The following is a 21,282-nucleotide window of genomic DNA, read 5'->3' on the forward strand; positions in this document are numbered from 1 at the left end:
AGAATCACTGCTGGAGAATGAGTGTCAAGCAATTTTCACATGTCAAGACACCCAGGAAAGCATCTCAATTTTAACTTTTGGTAGGTAGTTTGTCTTAAAAATTAACATTTTACAAGTAATTATTGAAAGTTAAAACGGTACCTGAATTAAAACTGGTATCTGTATTACTGTTCTTTGTTTGTTTTTAAACGAAGAAAAGTCACAAAGATGCCGGAGAAACAAAGCTAAACTAAAGTTAATAAGTTAAGCTTGTATTTGTTCGTGTGGCGGCATTTTATCATCATTATTATAAATTTTATTTATTTCTGTCAGTCTTTCGCTCTTGTGAACGGAAGTACCCGCCCGTCGTGCCTTGACGTAATTTCCGATGGAGGTTTTAGGGGAAAAACAAAAACACACAAGCTAGCTAGCGAGGAATTTTCTGGGGAACGTTCAAAAGTAGAAAAAAATTCACTAACAAATCGAAACAATGAAGTAACCAACGAATGTCATATTTTCGACTGCGCCATGAATTTACGGGGACTCTTTCAGGATTTTAATCCCAGGTACGACGGCGAAGTTTGGCTCATCGAGTAGCGTTAGCTGGATGTCAACGTCAGTTTGTGTTATACATTGAACAAATACAACTTAGAAAATTGCTGGCTATAAAGTTAAAAAGGGGAAAGTGAAAAAATGTTTAGAGCTGGCTAAGGTGCTAATATGTACTTGTATAAATTAAGTGGAATGAACATAATTGAACGTCGCAACTGTTTTTGATTCTTGTGTAATAAAACCTAATAACGTGCAAATCTGTTCTTCAGAGGTAATGAGGAATTCATTATTCTCTTGCTTATTTAACAGCGTCATTCACGATTCAATTTTATTTAATTGATGTCTTCGTATAAATGATTATCTTGCTTATGGGCAACATAGTCAAGTGGCTGATTGTTACGTCAGTAATAGATTTGCAACGCTGGCTCTGTATTATACAGTATTGTAGTAGGTTAAGTTCGAGTCTCCATGTCGTTTACGGGCAATTTGACTTGATCCATGCGAGTTTCCGTCTCCTTGCAGCAAGTTCCTGATCTACTTGTGCCTGCTGCTGTTCTCCGTGTTGCTGTCCTTGAGGCTGGATGGGGTTATCCAGTGGAGCTACTGGGCAGTGTTCACGCCAATATGGCTGTGGAAGCTGCTGGTCATCATCGGGGCGTCAGTGGGCACTGGAGTGTGGGCACACAACCCTCAGTACAGGTATGCTCATCGTTGTATCCACATTAGGGCAGTACGATATTGGAAAAAAATTGTATTGTGATTATTTTTTTTTTAAGCCTGCAATATTTTATTTCTTTTTATTTACTCAGTTAAGGCAATTGAGAACAAGTTCTCATGCAGTACCGATCTGGCAACAGACAGCAGAGGAGAACAAAATACATTATGTGAAATGTGTGCTGGCTTTCACATGCACACATTTCTCTTTTCTGACATGATTGACACCTTTTCAGTTTTGCCTTCTGTCTCTGATGGGCATAATGGTTCTTAAAAATAACCAGATAATGCTTGTTGTGGTATTTACTTAATAGTGAATGTTACTGATTTTTTTTCTCTTTAATTAAATATTACGAGAGCTCAACTTATGTGACTGTGGCATTTTACGTCCCCACTAGGGCTGAAGGTGAGACTTGTGTGGAGTTTAAGGCCATGCTGATCGCCGTGGGGCTTCACGTCCTCTTGCTCATGTTCGAGGTATTGGTGTGCGACCGCGTGGCAAGGGGAAACGGCAACTACTTCTGGCTGCTCGTCTTCATGCCGCTCTTCTTCGTGTCGCCCGTCTCCGTGGCGGCGTGCGTCTGGGGCTTCAGGCACGACCGCTCTTTGGAGGTAAAACGGGTTTCCTCAAGGAAGCATTGAATCGTCTTACAAGGTGAAAAGGTCATGACACGCTTCCTCTTCTTTAGCTGGAGGTGTTCTGTTCGGTGAATATTCTCCAGTTCATCTTCATCGCTCTGAGGCTGGACAGGATCATCAGCTGGCCTTGGCTGGTGAGGGCCAATCGCTTTGATTTTTTCGTTTGACTCAAAGCACAATATGATATTTAAGCTTTTTGACATTTTATTTACACTTTGCGGGCCTAACTGACCCATGTTTGAAAACAAACAGTTCTTGTAGATTAAATGCAAATGTTTTGAACCTAAAAGTTAAAAACAACTAACTTGGACTTAAGCATTGATTCTTTTGCGGACCACTAGAGGGAGCCACACTTAGAGAATCACCGGTGTAATGGTGTGTGCAGGTGGTGTGCGTGCCACTGTGGATCCTCATGTCTTTCCTGTGCCTCGTCGTCCTCTACTACATCATCTGGTCTGTCCTTTTCCTCCGTTCCATTGACATCATCGCCGAGCAGCGGCGGACTCACATCACCATGGCGATCAGCTGGATGACCATCGTGGTTCCGCTGCTCACCTTCGAGGTGAGGCCCCGGCGACATTTCCGTCGCTACGGGCCGCACCGCTGACATTTGCTCTATTTCCCATCCCGCAGATCCTCCTAGTGCACAAGCTGGACGGCCACAACAGCCTGAGCTACGTGTGCGTCTTCGTGCCGCTGTGGCTCTCGCTACTCACGCTCATGGTCACCACCTTCGGCCAGAAAGGCGGAAACCACTGTGAGTAGAAAGTGATGGGTGTGTGGGATAAAAAGGTTTTGTGATGTGGTTTTGTGATGTTTTCATGATTGAAAAAAGAATCATTTAAATCATGTCAAGTTTTAGCGATTAGTTTGAACAGCCCATTGAAAATGAAAAGTGAAAACTAGAGTAGTGTTTAACCTAAAATAGTCGAAATCCTCTGATTTCAACCTGTCAGCAGCTAATGTTGTCAAATTTCTGTACTGTAGTTGTCCATGAAGGAAAACTGATTAACAAACATCTTTTACTTTGGAAAACAACCAACATTTTTTGCAGATTTTGTAACATGTTACGGACCAAACTTAATCAATTTGTTCGTGCATTTTCCAGACGGTCAATTTTGAAATAATGTCTTGATTTTGCATACTGGAATGGAAATCAAAAAAATTTCATCATTATTAGAATAATTGTTAGTTGCAGCCCTAATTTTAACCTCGCTGTCTGTGACCTGATGTCCTTCTAGGGTGGTTTGGCATCCGCAAGGACTTCTGCCACTTCCTGCTGGAGCTCCTCCCCTTCCTCCGAGAGTACGGCAACGTCTCTTATGACCTCCAACGAAGCGACGACCCCGAGGCCGCCGAGGACCCGCCTGTCCCCGAGCCACCGCCAAAGATCGCCCCCATGTTCCACAAAAAAACGGGCGTGGTGATCACACAAAGTCCCGGCAAATACTTTGTCCCGCCGCCCAAACTCTGCATCGATTTGCCCGACTAGGCGGGCTCAAACACTCCAAGTAGAGCTGCCGCTCCTTTGAACTGTGCGGAATCCTGCTACGTCATTTTCACCGCAAGGAGGTGATTATTAGGGATTACAAAATGGACGCCGCCTCGCTCTGTGATGGGACCAGTGGAGAGACGCTAGCTTTGTTACGGCCTCGCGGCAAAGACTTTAAACGTTGGCACCTCATTCTTTTTGCTTGTGCTTTGGAGTCAACCCTCCTGTTATGTTGACAAGTCATTGAACATTTTTTTTCACGTACACTACTTACAAAAAGTTCAAGTTAATTTTGGAAACTTATGGGTAGTTTGGAAACGGTATTATGCTTCCTGACAAATGTAACAAGAGGGTTAATTGCGTGCTGACCTAAAAAAAATAATGGATGGAAAATGCACTTAAATAGCTCAGAGCTGTCCCATCTTTTTTTTCCCCCCTTCTTCCTTTCGATTGTAAATAAATGAATATGTCTCATTAGGGACCAGAGCAACCAACCAATTTTCAGTTGATCAATAGAAACAAAGCTGCCCTGTTGTATTTGACACGTTTCCCAACGTTCTTGATTGTTAGTGACCATCAACTTCTGATGGTTTGGATGCAAATGTACATATGTGGTTACGTGATCTGTTCGACTACTATCAGCGGATCATGACAAAGCAGAATAAAATGACAAAAAAGTGTAATGTTTTTAGGTGTATTTTATTGACAATGAAAACCCTTGACTTGTCCGTAAATTAGTCTTCAAAGGGGTTCCACAGCATTCGGAGGAGACAAAATTGTCCTTAGGTGGGAATGTGAGTGTGAATTGTTGTTTGACTGCTATGTGTGGCTTCTGCTGTATTTGATATGAAATTGATTTTTTTTTAAATCTACAGGTGAATCCAGAACAGATTTACATTTGTGTTTGCAAAGCGAGCAGAGAGATACAGAATGAGTAGTCAGACGATCTGAAAAGCTCACAAAACCGGTGGAGGCAGAATTAAAAATACATTCCCCGCAAAAAAAAAACTGTCACACAGGCACATAGCATTGCGTTATATCCATCCATCCATCCATTTTCTTGACCGCTTATTCCTCACAAGGGTCGCGGGGGCTGCTGGCGCCTATCTCAGCTGGCTCTGGGCAGTAGGCGGGGGACACCCTGGACTGGTTGCCAACCAATCGCAGGGCACACAGAGACGAACAACCATCCACACTCACACGCACACCTAGGGACAATTCGGAGCACCCGATTAACCTGCCATGCATGTCTTTGGAATGTGGGAGGAGACCGGAGAAGACCCACGCGGGCACGGGGAGAACATGCAAACTCCACCCAGGAAGGTCCGAGCCTGGACTCGAACCGGAGACCTCAGAACTGGGAAGCGGACGTGCTAACCACTCGCGCCGCCCATCGCGTTATATTGCAATCATAATTTTTTTCGTGATGTCCCCTGCGGGGCTCCGTATGTTGTTAATAAAATTAAAATTTAAAAAAGCAATTAAAAAATAAACTATGTGGTTGACAGATATCGCGTCTTGACTATAAAAGTTTGGAAATTCTGGAAAACCAACGAACACTATATTTTTGCAGGTTTAACCTTGACCGCTAGATGGCAGGAAAATACGCGTCAACAGAAGAAGAAGACGCCGGCAACAAAACAACTCGTAGTGTTAGCTGCTAGGTAGCTAATATTTTCACGGCTATTTTTTGACATATTAACAGGTACTACCAGCTAACGTGTAATCTTCTACCCATCATTTTCACATTTTTTATTGTGTTCAACTGTTGTCGAGTCGCATATAACATTTCCATCCGGCTAGGATGTTTAGCTCTCAGGCTAACATTAGCTGAAGCTATAAACCATCTTATTTTTCAATGTACGCGTAATTTCGAAAAGGATGTGATGCTTCCTGTGTGTGTTTTTGTGTAATATAAATTAAGGCTGGGCAATTGGCCTAAACGTAAAATCTCCCGAAAAATCGGCAAATAATGACATTTAAAACAAAAGTGCCTACTAGGAAAGACTTTTATTCTGAATGTCATTTGCTTTTAATTTACATCACCTTCCGCAGGCATAATGGATAAGTATTTTTCTTCCTTTACAGATAATGTGAAAATGTGTTTTCGCTTGGAAAATATCAGTTTTCTCAAAATGTATGATAATTATATAATTTTAATAAATGTAATGTTCACCAATTTAACATAAATGGAGCTGTCAAACTGCATGGTTCGGGCTCGGGTCACTCGTGTTCTTTTCTCATGTAGAATTGAACTCCACTCTTGACATAGGCCAACCAATGTAAAAAAAAAAATAAAAAAATAAAAATGTTACTTGTTCTATTTTATGTGTGGGAATTGGGAACTAACATTGTCCTTTCCAATACAGGTACGCTGGAATTTTCTGATACCCACTCGGACATGTCCTATGTCTTCATCAACGATTCGTCGCAGACTAACGTGCCTCTGCTGCAGTCCTGCATCGATGGAGACTTGCCCTTCGCCAAGAGGCTCCTGGAAACCGGCTGTGACCCAAACATCCGTGACAACCGGGGTCGCACCGGCCTGCACTTAGCTGCAGCGCGGGGTAATGTAGAAATCTGTCGCTTGCTCCACAAGTTCGGTGCAGATTTATTGGCGACGGACTACCAGGGGAACACGGCGCTGCACCTGTGTGGGCATGTGGATACCATCCAGTTCCTGGTGTCCAATGGGCTGAAGATTGATATCTGGTAAGCGATGCAATGTGTTTCTGGACAAATCATATTTACAGTGCTACCTTGATTTGTGAGTGCCCCAGTAATACACAGCTGATATTGCCCTTTTTAAAAAAAATAATCATCTTTGGCCTGAGGTTTGCTTATTACATGCTGGTATTTTCTTACATTCTCTTCAAACAGCACATTCTGTTCAGTCATGTCTAAAAAATAGATTTAAATGCAAATGTATTGTACTAAAAAGTTAAATATAACTGAACTGTACACCAGCACAGGAGATCGAAAATGACCTCTATTTTCGGGACAGGAATTGGTTATCACCATTTCAGTGGGGAAAGTTGAGGAAATTCAATCTGAAGTTCGGTCACGGATTAAATGAATTAAAATCAAGGTACCACTCTTGATGGTGCAACTCACTCACTCGAGCGTGACGCCGCCCGTTTATGCCGGTTCTTGTAGTAATCACAACGGCTCCACGCCGCTGGTGCTGGCCAAGAGACGCGGCGTCAACAAGGACGCCATCCGTCTGCTGGAGGGGCTGGAGGAGCAGGAGGTGAAAGGCTTCAACCGAGGAGCCCACTCCAAGCTGGAGACCATGCAGATGGCCGACAGCGAGAGGTAAGTGATAAGGCTAAACAATTTTGCGTGTGTATGTGGAATATGAATTAAAGCAGCAAAATCCACCCGTTTTTCTCCATCTCGGGGGTGGCCATTATGCCACTTGCTGTCGACTGAAAATGACATCACAATGCCAAAGGTAACGACCAATCACAGCTCACCTGTTTTCTGGGTTTGGTCATGTGACATTTGCAGCTAAGCCCTGAGTGATGACATTTTCAATTGATAGTACCGTGTAAATTTCAAGCTGAACATCAAAGTCATGAGCAACGGTTTTGCTTTATTTTGAGATGTCTTTGGTGTCTACCAGTGGTGTCAAACATACGGCCCGTGGGCCGGATTAGGCCCTCAAAGGGGTTTAATCCGGCCCATGAGATGACTTTGTACAATAAAAAAAAAAAAAAAATTGTAATGTCGGATCAATTAATCGGCCAGCCACAATCAAATATATGAATTTGTAATTTCACAAGCGGTCCTCAGATGAGTAGTGTAACTTGTACACGGAATGGCTCTGGAAGTCATTATTTTACACAACTTAAAGTTATCGTTGGTTTATTTATGTATTTATTTTTTAAATCATAGACCAACATAAACGTGTTAAATACGACACAAATTCAATGACTGGTAACACAAATACATATGACAGGGATTAACGTCCTTATAACTTCATTAACTGTGCCACACAATGCATTCTGGGAACTATATATACGCAAAACAGGTAGATTTAACATGTCCGGAACTCATACAGGCAAAGTGTTGCCGCGTTTCATTTGCATTCGTGTTATTTTTTTTAACAATAGATTACAATTGAGCTCCGTAATTTAGGGCTGGCGCAAAAATCTGCATGTAATTGTCGGTAATTGTTTTTAAGTTATATACCATTATTTTACCGATTCGGCCCTCTTAGTAATATATTTTCCTCCATGCGGCCCCTGAACTAATATGAGTTTGACACCCTTTGTGTATACCTTTCACAAAATGTGTTTTTGGACACTTCATGATGTTTATTTCATGAAAATGAAACGTCGAGATTTTAATCGTGAGATGTTAATTTAAGAGAATTTGGACTTACTTTAACAATATTGCTTTTTATCTCGCAATCTAGCTGTGTGAGTTGTGACAGTATGTGTTCTAAAAATACTGTAACAAGTTCAACACCAAAGAGATAAACGGTCACGAAATATCCCGGACCATAACGTAAGCGCTCACGCACGCAAGCTGTGCTTCCCGCCCACTTGTGACCCTCCTGTGTGCTTCTAGCGCCATGGAGAGCCACTCGCTGCTCAACCCCAACCTGCAAAGCAGCGAGGGCGTTCTGTCCAGCTTCCGCACCACCTGGCAGGAGTTTGTGGAGGACCTGGGCTTCTGGAGGGTCCTGCTGCTGCTGGTGGTCATCGCCCTGCTCTCCTTGGGCATCGCCTACTACGTCAGCGGCGTGCTGCCCTTCTCCACCAGCCAGCTGGAGCTTGTGCACTGAATGACGGCAGAGGGAATTAGCCGTAGTTTGATTCACAGTAAGGCTCTCTCAGTACATCTATATGCGAGTGATTGACGTCCATCCCTGCCGTAAAAACATAAAGAAGGAAAATTTTTTGTCAATTATATAAAATACATGCGTTGTGAATGAACCTGCATCGTGCTCGTTACTTGACCCCACGCTATTTTTTATCTTGTCTCATCTGTGAATGTCAAAAAAGTAACACACCTTGTCTGACAAAATAAGGAACAGAAAGTACAGATATCTGTTTTCGAACGTAGGGTTTATTAAGTAAAAATATATATACAGATACCTGGGAAATCTACTTAAGTACACCGGTGTACATGCACAAGCAGCCAGACTAAAATGGGCTCCTCCCAATTTACAAATTTGTTTGTCTCTCAGTCGAAATGTACTTCTTTGACACCAATTCTTTCCTATTATCCAGGACTTTGGTGCCATGTTGTGATGTTCCACAAAGAAACCTAAATAGGTAATTTTGTGAATACGAATAGGCGGGGGCTTAAGGATAAATTTGTATCTGGATAACTTGGACACTTGGTAAGGCATTACTGACCTCTGTACTGATAACAAAAATAAAATGTCTTTCTTTCTCTTTGTCTTCATCCGCTAAATGTAACCGCAGCTGCTTTCAAGAATAGATGCACTTGTTTCAAGTTGTACATTGCACATGTTGCATACCTTGTTTCTTTTTTGATTGTTTTAGTTTTTTTGTAAACCTCACCGTGTATTCATTCCTGAGAATGACATTCTTGCCAGCAAAATTTATGGTTTTTGTGTGTCTCTGTGGATGAGAACACTGCTTGGTGTTCATAGAGACATTCCGCTTACAAGCATGCAACTTGGTTTTCTGTCCCACATCTTGTCTTGACATCCTGTCTCGGCATGTGTTTATTGTTTGTATTTTTACTGTAATATTTGAAAACCACATTGTTAGGCACAGTGATCATACCATGTGAACAATTAGCAAATATGAATAAAACTGTATGATTTCAATCAATACAAGTAATGATGATGCTCATTTATTATTACATTTTACGCCCTGAAGAGGAGATTGAGGGGAGAAGCCCCCCAGAAACAAACAAGAACTGAACGAGGCCGAAGTCAAGTCCTGGAAAATATTTCAAATGAAGAATGTAACGGTCTGAGAAAGTCCATGAGTCACAAGCCTGATACAGTTATATGTAAAAGTTGTGCCACCAAAAAGTGTTGTTTAACACGCCTACATGTAAATACCATGGATTAAAAGCTGGAGTTCTGAACTTCATCTTTTTATCTGAAACCTAAAATGTATTCAGTACACGAAACAAAGAAATTGAACTTGCCATTCCAATGCTTTTGAAGGGGACTGCACTGATGGAAACCAATGAAGTGAAAACAAGTACAAGCACAGAATTGAGGTACTGAAAGAAATTAAATCAAAGCAAGAAAAAAAATAACTGGTAGTCATATTTGTGCAAAAGAAGTGTAATCTTCAGTTACAATGATACAATGACGGCTTGATTGTACAATTTATGTGTAATATTGTGACACAGTGAAAGTTTTAACTGTAAAAATTAACAAATATGGGTAATAATATACAACTTACAGCACATAAATAATATTGATCTTAATATCACATGTATAACGAAGTATTTTATAAATAAAACGTAGCAACTAAAGTTTGGGGCATGTTAAAAGTTACTTAGTTGAATGTAACTGTGATTTCCACATTGTTAACTTTCTGTTCGTCTTCTATCGAGTTGATTTGTTTATACTCACAGGAGAGATTGGGGGTGCGGGGGTGGATTTCTTTGGAAATCGAAACATTTCGCACAGGTTTGCACTGCGCACGTGGATAACGGCCGGATTCAGTTTAAAATTTCCTCAACTCAAGAAGAGAAAGGTAATGGACTCTTCGTCTGCATATTTTAACAAATTTTCTCAATATTGTGATGGTTGTTTGTGTGTGGGTGTGTGTGGGTGTGGGGGGGGGGGGTGTTAGTTTGTTTGTTTTTACTTTGCAAAGACTTGTTTTTATGCATTTACAACGCAGACGACGTATCATTAATGAAGTGGGGACTTCTAATTATCAGTCTCGTGATAGCTAGTTTGTTTTTAATTCATTCATTTTTCCTTTCGGACATGGACAATTTATCTCATCATATATTAACTTATAGTTGTTATTTTATGTCTAATGCACATATTCCACCCTTGGTATTATTAATTTATTGGTCGTTGTATTTTTTCTTACAAATAAACATATCTAAAACCTAGTAAACCTTAGAAAACCTCATTTTTGAGGTCGGTGTTGATTAGGGCTCATTAGCTTCGGACCGCTAAACGAGCTAGCCTCTTATGTAACCTTCAAAAACAATGGTTAATGTCCGCAATTATTAACATACAGGTTTAATATTAGTTTATAATTTCCTTTGTGACCAAAGATGCCTAATTTCGTTGTATGAGGACTGAAGGAAGTACATTATTGGGTTTCATTTTCAAATACATGTATTTCAAAATGGTTGACATTGTTTCCCTTGGTCAGGCTAGTTGGCCTGTGTACAACATAGAACGTGCACAAATCCAATTACTGTAGTTTTAGTATAAATATTATATATTTTTTTTTCAATTTTTATTAATTTAAATGTTTGTTTATTGGTGTAAACGGGCTTATTTTCCTTACACGACAAGTACAAAGCTACTAAATGCAGATCAGTGTATCAAAAGAGTGGATTAATTGTAGAATGCGTAAGGCATGAGATACAGGAGTAACACCCTAAGGTCCCACAAGATAGTGCCAAAGCCCAGTTGAGAAAAAAAAAAAAAGTAGCAATTGATGTCAATGAAGTACAGTATGTTGAACTTGAAGTAATATTTCTCAACTGGTTAGAAGGTGTCCTTACACTTCTGGTGCATTTTTTCATATTCAAATCATCTGTAAAACATTTTTTCATGGTAATGTGGCGAGATTAATTTGAAATGCCATAAAAGTGTTTTGGGGGCTGTTTTGGAATATTAAAACTGTGCTTACATGTATAGGTATGGAACATAAAACGCAAAACGTAAAATCTGAAAGATTAAATGCAAATTAAGTGAACTTAAAGGTTATTATTGACACATTTTTTGTTTCCTCCAGACATGGCGTACTACCAGCCGCCCACCCAGGCCATCAACCAGCAGCCCACCCAAGTGGTGACCCAAGTGGTGACCAACACTTTCCATCACTCCACTTGGACGACTGGCCTTTGTGACTGCTGCAGCGACATGGGCACTTGTAAGGCTTCATTTAACAATTCAGATCATTTCCAAAGTACTTCCAAAGTACCGTTTTTACAGATAATAGATATTGAACAAATAGATCAATTAGAATTATGTATATTGTAAGTACAGCTAAGTTGTATTTGACTTTAACATTACATGGGCATTTTTTTGAAAACTTTGTTTTGAAATATTTGTTTTTCACTTTTATGTGCTATACATTTGAATGTAATCATTTTTCAAGTACAGTTTTTCTTCTCTGTAATTCTTATATGACACACTATCAGTTTAAATGGCGCCCATCTTGTCTCGTTCTCAGGTTGCTGTGGCCTGTGGTGCTTCCCTTGCATGCAATGCCAGACGGCAAGCAAGCACGGCTGGTGCTGCGCCATGCCATTGCTCGACTTCTGCTGCGTCGTGTCGTGCATGCTTCGCGCTTCTATCAGGGAGCGGCACGGCATCCCGGTAAGAAGCTGGCCATGGCCAAGGAAGGGCGTGTGGGGGGGGGGGGGCGGGTGTCGGAGAGAGAAGTGGGCTCGGTGACCCTGAATGGATTTATTTATTTATTAGTTTCTATTTTTGAAAACAAACTTTATGTGCAGTAATGAACCATTTTTTTGTGCCCGCAGGGTTCTTGCTGCGACGATTGCTGCAAGTTTATGTGGTGTTTCCCGTGCGCATGGTGCCAGATGAACCGTGAGGTGAAGATCAGGGCCAGTCAGAGCTTGATCTCTGATTTTAGCACCCAGGTCGTCAGGACAGTGTAGTGACAATGTGACTACCTGCACCCGCCGATAGCGCACTAATCCTTGTTGTATGTTCTGCGCATAGTAAGTTCTCCGTATAGTGTTGGGGGAACGCAACATGCAGTTGGGTGTGTTGCGATTTCTATTCTTTAGTTTAACACATATCCTGTTGTGATCTCAAAAGTCTGTTTCTTCTCTTTTCACAATGCAAGGCTTTCAGTGTGACGTTGATGACGCATGTTTCTGTTTGATCACGTTAAAGCATATTAAAAAGTATTTTCTAAGTGCAAGTACAGTAATGCTTCCAGTGTTATTTTTAATCGCATACAGTGTTCCTCACAGCCTGGCAAGCCACATCCACTCTCTTGAAAGACAGAAAGTGGGTCTGGAAAGGCTGTCATTGACTCGGCAAGCTAGTGTTCCCCCGCTAGATCATGTTTTGTGTGGGCTTTCTTTTCACAGTTTACGATAATACTCTTGCACGTAGCCACAGTTCCCGAAGCTCACCAAGACAAAAAAAGAGGAACAAGAGACACATGGTTTAATTTGGAAACTAGTTTCAGATTTACTAACCAAATATTCACATTTCAATTCCTCTTTTTTTTTCCACAACGTGAGGCGAGTTGAATCTTGAACTCAAAAAGCCAACATGTCCTTGATAGCAGAAAGCTAGTGTAGATATCCCACCGCGGGAGTGAGGTAATACCATGCCAATGTAAATAAGTACTTTATTTACCAATCCTAAAAGCGTTTCACAGTTTACGTTTGTTTTTTTACATGTAAACCTCACAGGTAGTTTAAAGAAGTGGTGTTAGTGATACCATCTGCTGACGGTGGGGCAGAATGACTTTAATTCAAAATAGCACTGTTTGGGTTGTTAATAGGCCTACATGAAAAACGTGAAGAAGAAGAATAAAAAGCGAGGTTTACTTATGGAAACCAATTTCTATCATTAAAAAAAACTAGGAACAACTATATGCTCACATTATTTTAACATATTTTTCGATTCCTTCGGAAACGCAACAGCTACACATTGCCGAAGCATTATTGGTGGTTGACCTAAAGACATTATGAAGAGACAGTAAAAGATACTATTATTGCGTTTTACAACAGTGGGAAAAAAACAAGTAACAAGTAAATAAATAAATACATAAATTCGTGTTTGCACCTGAAAGCATTATTAGTATTATCCATCCATTGTCTTAACCGCGTATTCCACACAAGGGTCGCGGGGGTGCTGGAGCCTATCCCAGCTGGCTTTGGGTAGTAGGCGGGGTACACCCTGAACTGGTTGACAGCCAATTGCAGGGCAATTATTACTATTATTTTTATTTTATTTATTTGTTTCATATCTACTGAAATCTTGACTAAACAAATGTGTGTGTTTTTTTTAACGTTTTATTTCGGGCGTCATGCAAATGCGCAGTCCCAGTTCTCCTCCTGTAGAGGGCGGCGTTGGTCTCAAAACGCGTTTGCGTTCTCATGTCACTGCGCATGCGCGTGTGGTCTGCCTCCAACAACAAGGAGCAGAGCCAGCCAACATGGCCGACCTGGGGAAGAAGTACTGCGTGAACTGTCTGGCAGACGTGACCAATCTCCGGCTTCGCTGCACCGACTGTCCCGATATCGAGCTGTGTCCCGAGTGCTTCTCGGCGGGCGCAGAAATCGGCAACCACCGGAGATGGCACGGCTACCAGCAAGTCGACGGTGGTCGGTTTTCCCTCTGGGGTCCCGAAGCGGAGGGAGGATGGACGAGCAGGGAAGAGCAGTCGCTCCTCGATGCCATCGAACAGTACGGCTTTGGAAACTGGGTACGAACTTTTTGCACTTTATTGACATTTTGCAAGAGGAAGAAAACGTACGCATACATTACCTAGTAATTATGTCTAAGTATATACCTGTATAGTTACTTGTGTAAAGGACAGAAGCAGAAAAACACTCAAACCCGTTTTGACAATATTTTTTGACAAAGCAAAGGATATACAGATTTTATATTGTAGTGACAAAACTAAAGATAAGTAAACAAAAATAAATAAGTAAGTACAGCAAATACCAGGTACTTAAAGACTTTTACTCTAGTAATATTATATAACTTTTACCAGAGTTACTTTCTTTTAAGATGAGGGTTGTTCAGGGGTTGAAATGTTCAGTAAATTCCAGTTGGTAGTGAATCTGGGCAATTTTTGTATTTTTTATTCCATATAATGGCAAAGATGTTATGATAAATGTAAGCTTTAAAAATATTTTTACTCAAGTGAAGAAATTGTACCTGTTTTTTATTTTGTTGTTGTTTAGGAGGACATGGCTGCTCATGTCGGAGCCAGCCGCACTCCCCAGGAAGTAATGGACCACTACGTGACCATGTACATCCACGGCAACCTGGGAAAGGCCTGCATCCCCGACAATATTCCCAACCGGGTGACAGACCACACGTGCCCCGGCGGGGGAGCCCTTTCGCCCAGCCTCACAGTCCCACTACCCCCTCTGGACATCAGCCTGGCCGAGCAGCAGCAGCTGGGCTACATGCCACTGCGCGACGACTACGAGATTGAATACGACCAGGATGCCGAGAAGCTCATCAGCGGCCTGTCGGTCAACTACGACGACGAGGATGTGGAAATCGAGATGAAGCGCGCCCACGTGGACATGTACGTGCGCAAACTCCGCGAGCGGCAACGGCGGAAGAACATCGCTCGGGACTACAGCCTGGTGCCCGTCTTCCTGGGCCGGGACAAGAAAGAGACGCGGGACAAGGAGAAGTCGCCGGGAGTCACGGTTGGAGCGGGTGCCGGCACGATGGCGCCGGGTTCCGCGACAACAGCGGGAACGTGCCCGCCGGTTCCCACCACGCCAAAAAGGAAGATCAACAAGGAGGAGAAGGAGCAGCGGGTGCGCCTGCGGGGGCTCTGCCAGTTCATGGCCCACCGAGAAGTGGAGGAGCTCTTCGAGAACATGCATAAAGAGCGCGCGCTCAGGGCGAAAGTGAGAGAGCTGCAGCGGTGCCGCCGCAACGGCATCGCCCGCCTGGATGAGGCGGCCGAGTACGAGGCGGCGCGCCACAAACGGGAGAAACGCAAGGAGAACAAAAGCGTGGTCATGTCCAAGCGGGGCGGCGGGCTCGGTTCTGGTACGGCACCCGGCGGAGGAGGGGGTGGTGGAGGCGCGCCCGGTGGGCTCGGGGCGGGTTGCGCCATCAAGGAGGAAGCCAAAGAGGGCGAGTTCGCTGCCATCGAGAACTTGACGGGCTTCGAGCTGCTGTCGGACCGCGAGAAGGTGCTGTGCTACTCGCTCAACTTGAGCCCCGCGCGCTACCTGACCGTCAAAACCATCATCATCAAGGACCACCTGCAGAAGAGACAGGGCGTCCCTTCCAAGAGCCGGCTGCCCAGCTACCTGGACAAAGTCCTCAGGAAACGCATCGTCACCTTCCTCACAGAGAGCGGCTGGATATCCAGAGACGCTGTTTAGACCCAAGACAGGTAGAGACAAAACTACTGACTGGGAAATTGTGAATGTGTACAGTGAAAGTCCTCGCTGGTGAAGAAATACAGTGAATCCCCCATTTATGGTGAGGGATACGTTCCAGAAACACCCTCAAAAATCTTAATATGGTTTCAAAAAAATATTGACATCACTCACTCACAGCTTAACTTTCTTTCACCAGTTCCGACTCTCGCGCTGTCAAGAAACGAGTCAAAGGAAAAGTGACTTCGCAGGCTGGAATGTGAATTTCAGTTGACAGCAGGTGGCAGTACAGGACAAAATGGCCTTCTGCTTTGTGTACAGTGACATGATGTGGTCTGGACCCACCCGCAATAGGTGAAAATCTAAATTTGTATTACTTCAAACACGTTTTCAGTTAACTTAATAAAACCCACTGAAATGTATTAAAATATATTTTTCAAAGTATAACATTGCATATTTATTATTTAAACCAAAATGTTCAACCAAACCATAAACTGCAATCTCCAGTAGCTTAGTGCTAACATGTAATGTGAGACCCTTAGACGGGCTAATGGAATTAGCATGGATGTTAAGATAAAAGATTTAAGTGCGATGTTGATGCCGATATTTGGGTGAATATAATTCCAATATTGGATTAATTGCCAGGTTGATTAAACAAAAATATATACCGGTAATTGGTAAAATAACAATAATAATAATATTTTTATTTTTCGGTACCTTAGCGCTTGCAAAATACGATTTACGTTGCAGAAAATTTGACTCTTACAGTATTTTACAGAGGGAGAAAAAAAACGGCAAAAGTCAGCAATTTTCTTTTTTTTGTTATATTAGTCTTACGTTTTAATGTTAATGTAAAAAAAAAAAAAAAAAGCTTAAGAATTGGCAAAAAAAAAATCTGATCATTTTAAATGCGCTAATATCGCCTGATTAAAGCCCTAATTTTGATGTGGACGGGGGCCTTCTCTGCTTCTTACTGCTCTTAACCTGCATTTCATCCAGTCAAACAGTACTGCCTGGAATGTTGTAGCACATCGTGGTACTACACTAACGGCAAGCAATTCAAAATTAGGACTTGCCTTATTACATAAAAACGATTTCCTAAAAATATGTGACAGGGTGTGGGTTCACTGTATTTTCATATTTTTGTATTTCATATTTTCAAGACTACGGACAAAAGAGCCATATTTTGCTGTTTGCAAAGGACAGGGTGAATTGTCAGTATTTTGGGTCTGCCAATAGTGTTGCAAAAGTCCCAGAATTTTGCACCGCTAACCATCATCATATAAAAACGATTTAGGACTGTGAAATGAAACCTTTCTCAGCGTTTTGCCCGACGGCATTTTTATTCTATCCCGCATATTAATCTGACCCTTTGTAAAGTGATGTATAAATGGGGGGAAACAAATAATTACTGGTGACCTGTACAGTATTTTCCATCATGGTATTATTTTTATAATAGCTTTTGTAAGTTTAAAAAAAAAAAAAAGAATTTTGTATTGCACAGAAGAAGCTGCAGGATTTGCTGTCCTGGAGTGGCAGTGTCATATGTATTGACATGTATTAAACATGGGAACTTCTCAATTTAAGGCTGTCAAACTTGTTTGATTGGAATGATTGAATGGATGCCATTCATCTATTCCAGCCTCATCTCCAAAAAACTATTTTTTTTAATAAGGGTTATAGCACTTTATCTAATTTTGTACTTTATATAATAATTAAATAGAACGTAAAGTAGTACACTCGCTGTGCATCGTGATTTCATACTTCAATTTAATTCAAAGTGTTGCTCCTGTTGTGCCCATCTTGGCCACTAGGGGGTCAGTGTAAAACACATACAAACAAGTCGCACTACTTTCAGTGACTCTGGATAAGCTGCAATAGTTGTTTTTTGCAGCGGATAAAGAATATATGCATGTAACTGTTGTGATATCCATCAACATGTGCTCTTCATTGTATCTGTTGTGTTAAGGGTTATCAATGATAATCGTAAGCACGTCTATGGGATTTACCTTGTTAGCATTAAGCTAGCATGGGCATTTCTAAGGCAAAGTTACTTGAAATACACAATTCTGTTTGATGTTCACTTATTGATTTTATTCATATTTCTATGGCTGGTGACGCCTGCGTTCTCACCGGTCCTGCCAACTTAAGAAATTCACGGACAGGACTGAGGTCAAAGTTTGGTCAGTTTATTGTGACGTTCAGTCCAGTGATGGCGAACACGCCAAATGTCCGCGTGGGCCCCCATCTTTCTTAGGAGGCTTTAGCCACGCCGACCAATGCCGGCCTGAGGGTGCGCCCATGAAGCTTGTAGCCCACTTTGGTTACCGCGGTGACAGTGCCAGGCTCCTTTCCCTCGGCGGGGGCGTGGTAGAGCGCCTCGTGCTCGTACGGGTCAAACTTGTGGCCGTACGGGTTGAGCTTGACCAGGCTGTGCTTGGTGAACACCTTCTGGATCTGGACATCCGTCATCACCAAGCCATCATAGAGGTTCTTTAGGTGAGGGTTCTGGCTCGTCACTTCCTCCTTGGGTACACTTTCCTTGGCCTTCTCTAAAATGTCGGCCACCTCCAGCAGGTCCTCGCAGAAGCCCTGAATACCTGGTGGCGCAATAATTGATTACATATTTATTACATCGCACAATATATGTGATTCACTTGAGTTGTGTTTACCGTATAATTTAGCTTCCTGAATCATCCTTTGACTCCTTGTCCGTAGGTTCTCTGTGTCCGCCAAGGCTCGCTTGTATTTGTCCTGAGGAGGGACAAAGGAGTAGTCAGGTAGGACTTTTCGGCGGAGCAGTTACGCCAGACAGTGTCCGACTTACGGTCATCTCTTTCAGCTGATCCTCCAGCTGCGTCTTCTCGGCCAGGACCTTCTCTGTCGTGCTCTGTTCGGGTTCGGCGGACGCCTCCTCTGAGCCCTGTCCATTCTTCTGCTGGGTGGCTGTGCATAGTCTCCGTGGGGATGCTCTGGGAAAACAAAAACACGTTAATTTATTGCACATGACGCATTGAGCCAATATAGAAAGAGTAAACAAATACAAGTGTGTTCTTGCTAATAATTCTGGAAAATACGTTTTAAAAACAATATTATAATTTACCAACACTATTTATTACTGGAGGGCAACATGCTGACGTAATTATGCGACAGAAATGACGTCATTTCCAGCGCGCCCGAGGAGTGTTCGATAACTATCCTTCGACGAACTGATGTATATAATCCACTTTTTTTTAAATTCCAGCATTAAGCCCACCAATTAAGGTAATGTACGCTTTTCCTTTCGTATATAATAGTACGGTACCCCTAGTATATCCATTGTCCAATTATGTCATCACACTATTTCGCGATGCTAACATTTACACGCTATTCACGCACCAAACACATCGACATACTTTTAAAGTCAAAACGAAATGTTGCTAACCTTAAAACGTTGCGCAAAGCTCCGAGTGAGTAGCTCCGTATGCACAAATTCGCCATTTTCCGACTTAATTAAGCGAGCGAGAATCCTCCTTGGAACACACGCTTGACAGGAGACTAGAAAGTGATGGCCGATGTCATAAGGGCTAACCAATCAGGTATGAGAAGAGGCGGAACGTATGTTGTCCAACCAATCGCTTTTGCAAGAGGGGATGACAGCGAGATATAGTTTGGTTGCACTAAAGCAAACGTGAAAACCCACACACGTGATCAAGGACAGTTGATTTAAAGGTTAATATCCGCAGGTTAGTATTGGGTGCAAATTATGTAATAAAACAAACAATAATTGTATTAAATTATTAATAATTCTCAGTTTAGTTACAAAAACTGCTTATGTTTTCACTATAAAGTGTTTTTTTACGAACAAAGGTGGCGAATGTACAGTACTTTCAAAACCACACTGTACTTGAAGTTGAAGTACAGCTATATTTGTGTTAAAAAAAAAATGAAAAGAAAAAAAGTACGTACTGCAGGGCAAAAAAAAAAAAAGCGGATTATAGTGAATTATGTTCACACTCAGAGGTTCTGTGAATTATATATACAATGCCTATGACGATATTGCAAATTTTAAAAAGTTTGTTATTCGTTTGTTCTTAAACTCACAGCTAGCTGAAAATAAATACATTTCAACTCTGTCCTTACTCTTAATCCCTTGGAAAAAGTTTATTGAACTCAAGAATGCAGTTTCTTTAGGCATTACTATATATTTCGAATTAAGATCTAATGTGAATCGCTCAAGAAATGTGGAAGGAGAATGTTAAGTAAATATGTGAAATCTCTCTTTATTTGGCTTTTTTTTTGTGTGAAATGGTTATTTTAGGCATGTGATGAATACATTTCAGTACATGTCCTGATGCAAAAAAACAAAAAACAGACGAGCATCAGCATAGCATCAGTAGTCACATTGTCATATTTCAAATATCCTCTCAGAAAAAGCAACTAATATTATTGCTGGATCGTATACTGTACTGGGTCGCAGTAATTGTGAATGTCTTCTTCGTGTATTTCTGCATTGTTGTGTTGTATGGCCAAGGTGGCCAAGTCACATTTAATTAATACTGATGCACAAACTGCTCGGTCATTGACATTCTATTTAATTATGCCATTACTGTATTTTTTTCCATGAAGTACAAAAGTGTTATTTTCCATACATATAACATTTCAGGCCATAGTTCCAGGCAGCAACGCATGCCATAGTAACGTAACAGGTAGAATAATGACATACTCTTCCACTAGATGGTGCAGTTGTCTTCTATTCCTGCAACTCTATCGCCTGTGTTGAACTAAGCAGGCCCAAATTTCACAATTGAGATGTCATCATTGTGAGTCATACTCGTGACCATCTCAACATGTTTGAGAATTGCTTATAGATGCCATCAGATGACTTCAAAACACTACTTTTATGTTAGCCAGGGCTTTGTCGTGTCTAAAAGAAGCCCCTTCCCTCACTTCAAAATTGTTCCTTGGCACCAACATGCAAAGGAAAAAAAAATGTCACCAAAGCACTAGTTTACTGCATCTCCTTTTCTCTTTTACAGGCCACATTCTCATTCAGACCTGGCGAAGGGCAGCATCTGTGTGCTTCGTGGCCTTGCTCTGGGTCTCGTGGGCTGTAGGTGAGTCATTAAACGCATCATTTGTAATTCCGGATGACACGCCGTGACATAGCCGAGGCGGAGCTTTTTAAGTGCTCTGCATGAGTAAGGCGATGGGAATGACTTTGAGGAGCGAGGAGTCCCACCTCATTATTGGCACCTCATTATTGGCGTGGAACATTCCATTAATTTTTCTTCTGTGGAATATTTTGTGTTTTAACTTTACCGTGCTGCAGTCTCTTGAATGTCCTTTGAAAGGAACAGTAATAGCATAACAATCGAATGTGCAATGTGATCTGACCCATTTTAGTCATGATGCTCGCTGTACTATTCCATATCATTCAGTTTTGTGTTTTGCTAAATAATTTCAAAAGTAATGTGTTGAGTTGAGGTGAAAAGAGAGACCAAAACATATCAAAACATGACAGAAAAAGTGAGAAGGTGACGATGGCTCTCACCTGCATCAAATATTAATGCTGATGTACTTCCTCCTTGCTGGGCAGCGGAATAACACCCTGCTGTTACAAAATGAAATATCTCTGATGTGAAAATCTGTTATTGCGGCACTTC

General features: G+C 41.7%; 5 protein-coding genes across 8 annotated transcripts in view; 4 read left to right on the forward strand and 1 right to left on the reverse strand.

Moving 5' to 3' along the window:
* Positions 1–299: 299 nt before the first annotated feature.
* On the forward strand, positions 300–4,059 carry tmem185 (transmembrane protein 185). The gene is made up of 7 exons (XM_077501185.1): positions 300–545; positions 1,054–1,230; positions 1,644–1,857; positions 1,935–2,018; positions 2,270–2,446; positions 2,518–2,641; positions 3,126–4,059. Exons 1-7 carry the CDS (start codon positions 508–510, stop codon positions 3,374–3,376), a joined length of 1,065 nt encoding a protein of 354 aa, XP_077357311.1. The 5' UTR covers positions 300–507; the 3' UTR covers positions 3,377–4,059.
* An 886-nt stretch (positions 4,060–4,945) lies between these two features.
* LOC144003985 (ankyrin repeat domain-containing protein 46) lies at positions 4,946–9,194 on the forward strand. 3 transcript variants are annotated; one of them, XM_077500805.1, is made up of 5 exons: positions 4,946–5,081; positions 5,746–6,088; positions 6,533–6,691; positions 7,952–8,205; positions 8,617–9,194. In XM_077500805.1, the coding sequence occupies exons 2-4, from the start codon at positions 5,778–5,780 to the stop codon at positions 8,166–8,168; spliced, it is 687 nt and encodes a 228-aa protein (XP_077356931.1). In that variant the 5' UTR covers positions 4,946–5,081; positions 5,746–5,777; the 3' UTR covers positions 8,169–8,205; positions 8,617–9,194. The 3 variants fall into 3 exon arrangements, with proteins under 3 accessions (XP_077356931.1, XP_077356930.1, XP_077356932.1); XM_077500804.1 differs by having other exon boundaries at positions 7,952–9,194; XM_077500806.1 differs by having other exon boundaries at positions 4,979–5,040; positions 7,952–9,194.
* A 725-nt stretch (positions 9,195–9,919) lies between these two features.
* ponzr1 (plac8 onzin related protein 1) lies at positions 9,920–12,467 on the forward strand. The gene is made up of 4 exons (XM_077500807.1): positions 9,920–10,074; positions 11,305–11,442; positions 11,746–11,891; positions 12,056–12,467. Exons 2-4 carry the CDS (start codon positions 11,307–11,309, stop codon positions 12,191–12,193), a joined length of 420 nt encoding a protein of 139 aa, XP_077356933.1. The 5' UTR covers positions 9,920–10,074; positions 11,305–11,306; the 3' UTR covers positions 12,194–12,467.
* A 1,228-nt stretch (positions 12,468–13,695) lies between these two features.
* tada2b (transcriptional adaptor 2B) overlaps positions 13,696–21,282 on the forward strand; it is a 52,460-nt gene continuing 44,873 nt past the window's right edge. The window contains exons 1-5 of one of the 2 annotated variants that reach the window (XM_077499085.1): positions 13,696–13,983; positions 14,468–15,740; positions 15,837–15,991; positions 18,356–18,417; positions 18,480–20,733. In XM_077499085.1, the coding sequence (XP_077355211.1) occupies positions 13,714–13,983; positions 14,468–15,640 (1,443 nt within the window). In that variant the 5' untranslated portion in view covers positions 13,696–13,713 and the 3' untranslated portion in view covers positions 15,641–15,740; positions 15,837–15,991; positions 18,356–18,417; positions 18,480–20,733. The remainder of the gene's footprint in view (positions 13,984–14,467; positions 15,741–15,836; positions 15,992–18,355; positions 18,418–18,479; positions 20,734–21,282) is intronic. The other variant, XM_077499086.1, reaches the window with a different exon arrangement.
* grpel1 (GrpE-like 1, mitochondrial) lies at positions 17,806–19,244 on the reverse strand. The gene is made up of 4 exons (XM_077499087.1): positions 19,062–19,244; positions 18,465–18,609; positions 18,310–18,391; positions 17,806–18,237 (listed from the first exon to the last, which is right to left on the reverse strand). Exons 1-4 carry the CDS (start codon positions 19,115–19,117, stop codon positions 17,891–17,893), a joined length of 630 nt encoding a protein of 209 aa, XP_077355213.1. The 5' UTR covers positions 19,118–19,244; the 3' UTR covers positions 17,806–17,890.

Source organism: Festucalex cinctus, chromosome 16 (assembly GCF_051991245.1).
Source record: "Festucalex cinctus isolate MCC-2025b chromosome 16, RoL_Fcin_1.0, whole genome shotgun sequence".
Classification (NCBI taxonomy): domain Eukaryota; kingdom Metazoa; phylum Chordata; class Actinopteri; order Syngnathiformes; family Syngnathidae; genus Festucalex; species Festucalex cinctus.

Coding starts and splice junctions, on each gene's coding strand:
- grpel1 (XM_077499087.1), bottom strand. CDS start 19,117: ATGGCGAATTTGTGCATACGGAGCTACTCACTCGGAGCTTTGCGCAAC. Junction 18,610..19,061: donor GCTTTGCGCAACGTTTTAAG/GTTAGCAACATT, acceptor TTGTTTTCCCAG/AGCATCCCCACGGAGACTAT. Junction 18,238..18,309: donor TCAGGAAGCTAAATTATACG/GTAAACACAACT, acceptor TTGCGCCACCAG/GTATTCAGGGCTTCTGCGAG.
- LOC144003985 (XM_077500804.1), top strand. CDS start 5,778: ATGTCCTATGTCTTCATCAACGATTCGTCGCAGACTAACGTGCCTCTG. Junction 6,089..6,532: donor GGGCTGAAGATTGATATCTG/GTAAGCGATGCA, acceptor CGGTTCTTGTAG/TAATCACAACGGCTCCACGC. Junction 6,692..7,951: donor CAGATGGCCGACAGCGAGAG/GTAAGTGATAAG, acceptor GTGTGCTTCTAG/CGCCATGGAGAGCCACTCGC.
- tmem185 (XM_077501185.1), top strand. CDS start 508: ATGAATTTACGGGGACTCTTTCAGGATTTTAATCCCAG. Junction 2,019..2,269: donor TCATCAGCTGGCCTTGGCTG/GTGAGGGCCAAT, acceptor TGGTGTGTGCAG/GTGGTGTGCGTGCCACTGTG. Junction 2,642..3,125: donor CCAGAAAGGCGGAAACCACT/GTGAGTAGAAAG, acceptor ATGTCCTTCTAG/GGTGGTTTGGCATCCGCAAG.
- ponzr1 (XM_077500807.1), top strand. CDS start 11,307: ATGGCGTACTACCAGCCGCCCACCCAGGCCATCAACCAGCAGCCCACC. Junction 11,443..11,745: donor CTGCAGCGACATGGGCACTT/GTAAGGCTTCAT, acceptor TCTCGTTCTCAG/GTTGCTGTGGCCTGTGGTGC. Junction 11,892..12,055: donor GGGAGCGGCACGGCATCCCG/GTAAGAAGCTGG, acceptor TTGTGCCCGCAG/GGTTCTTGCTGCGACGATTG.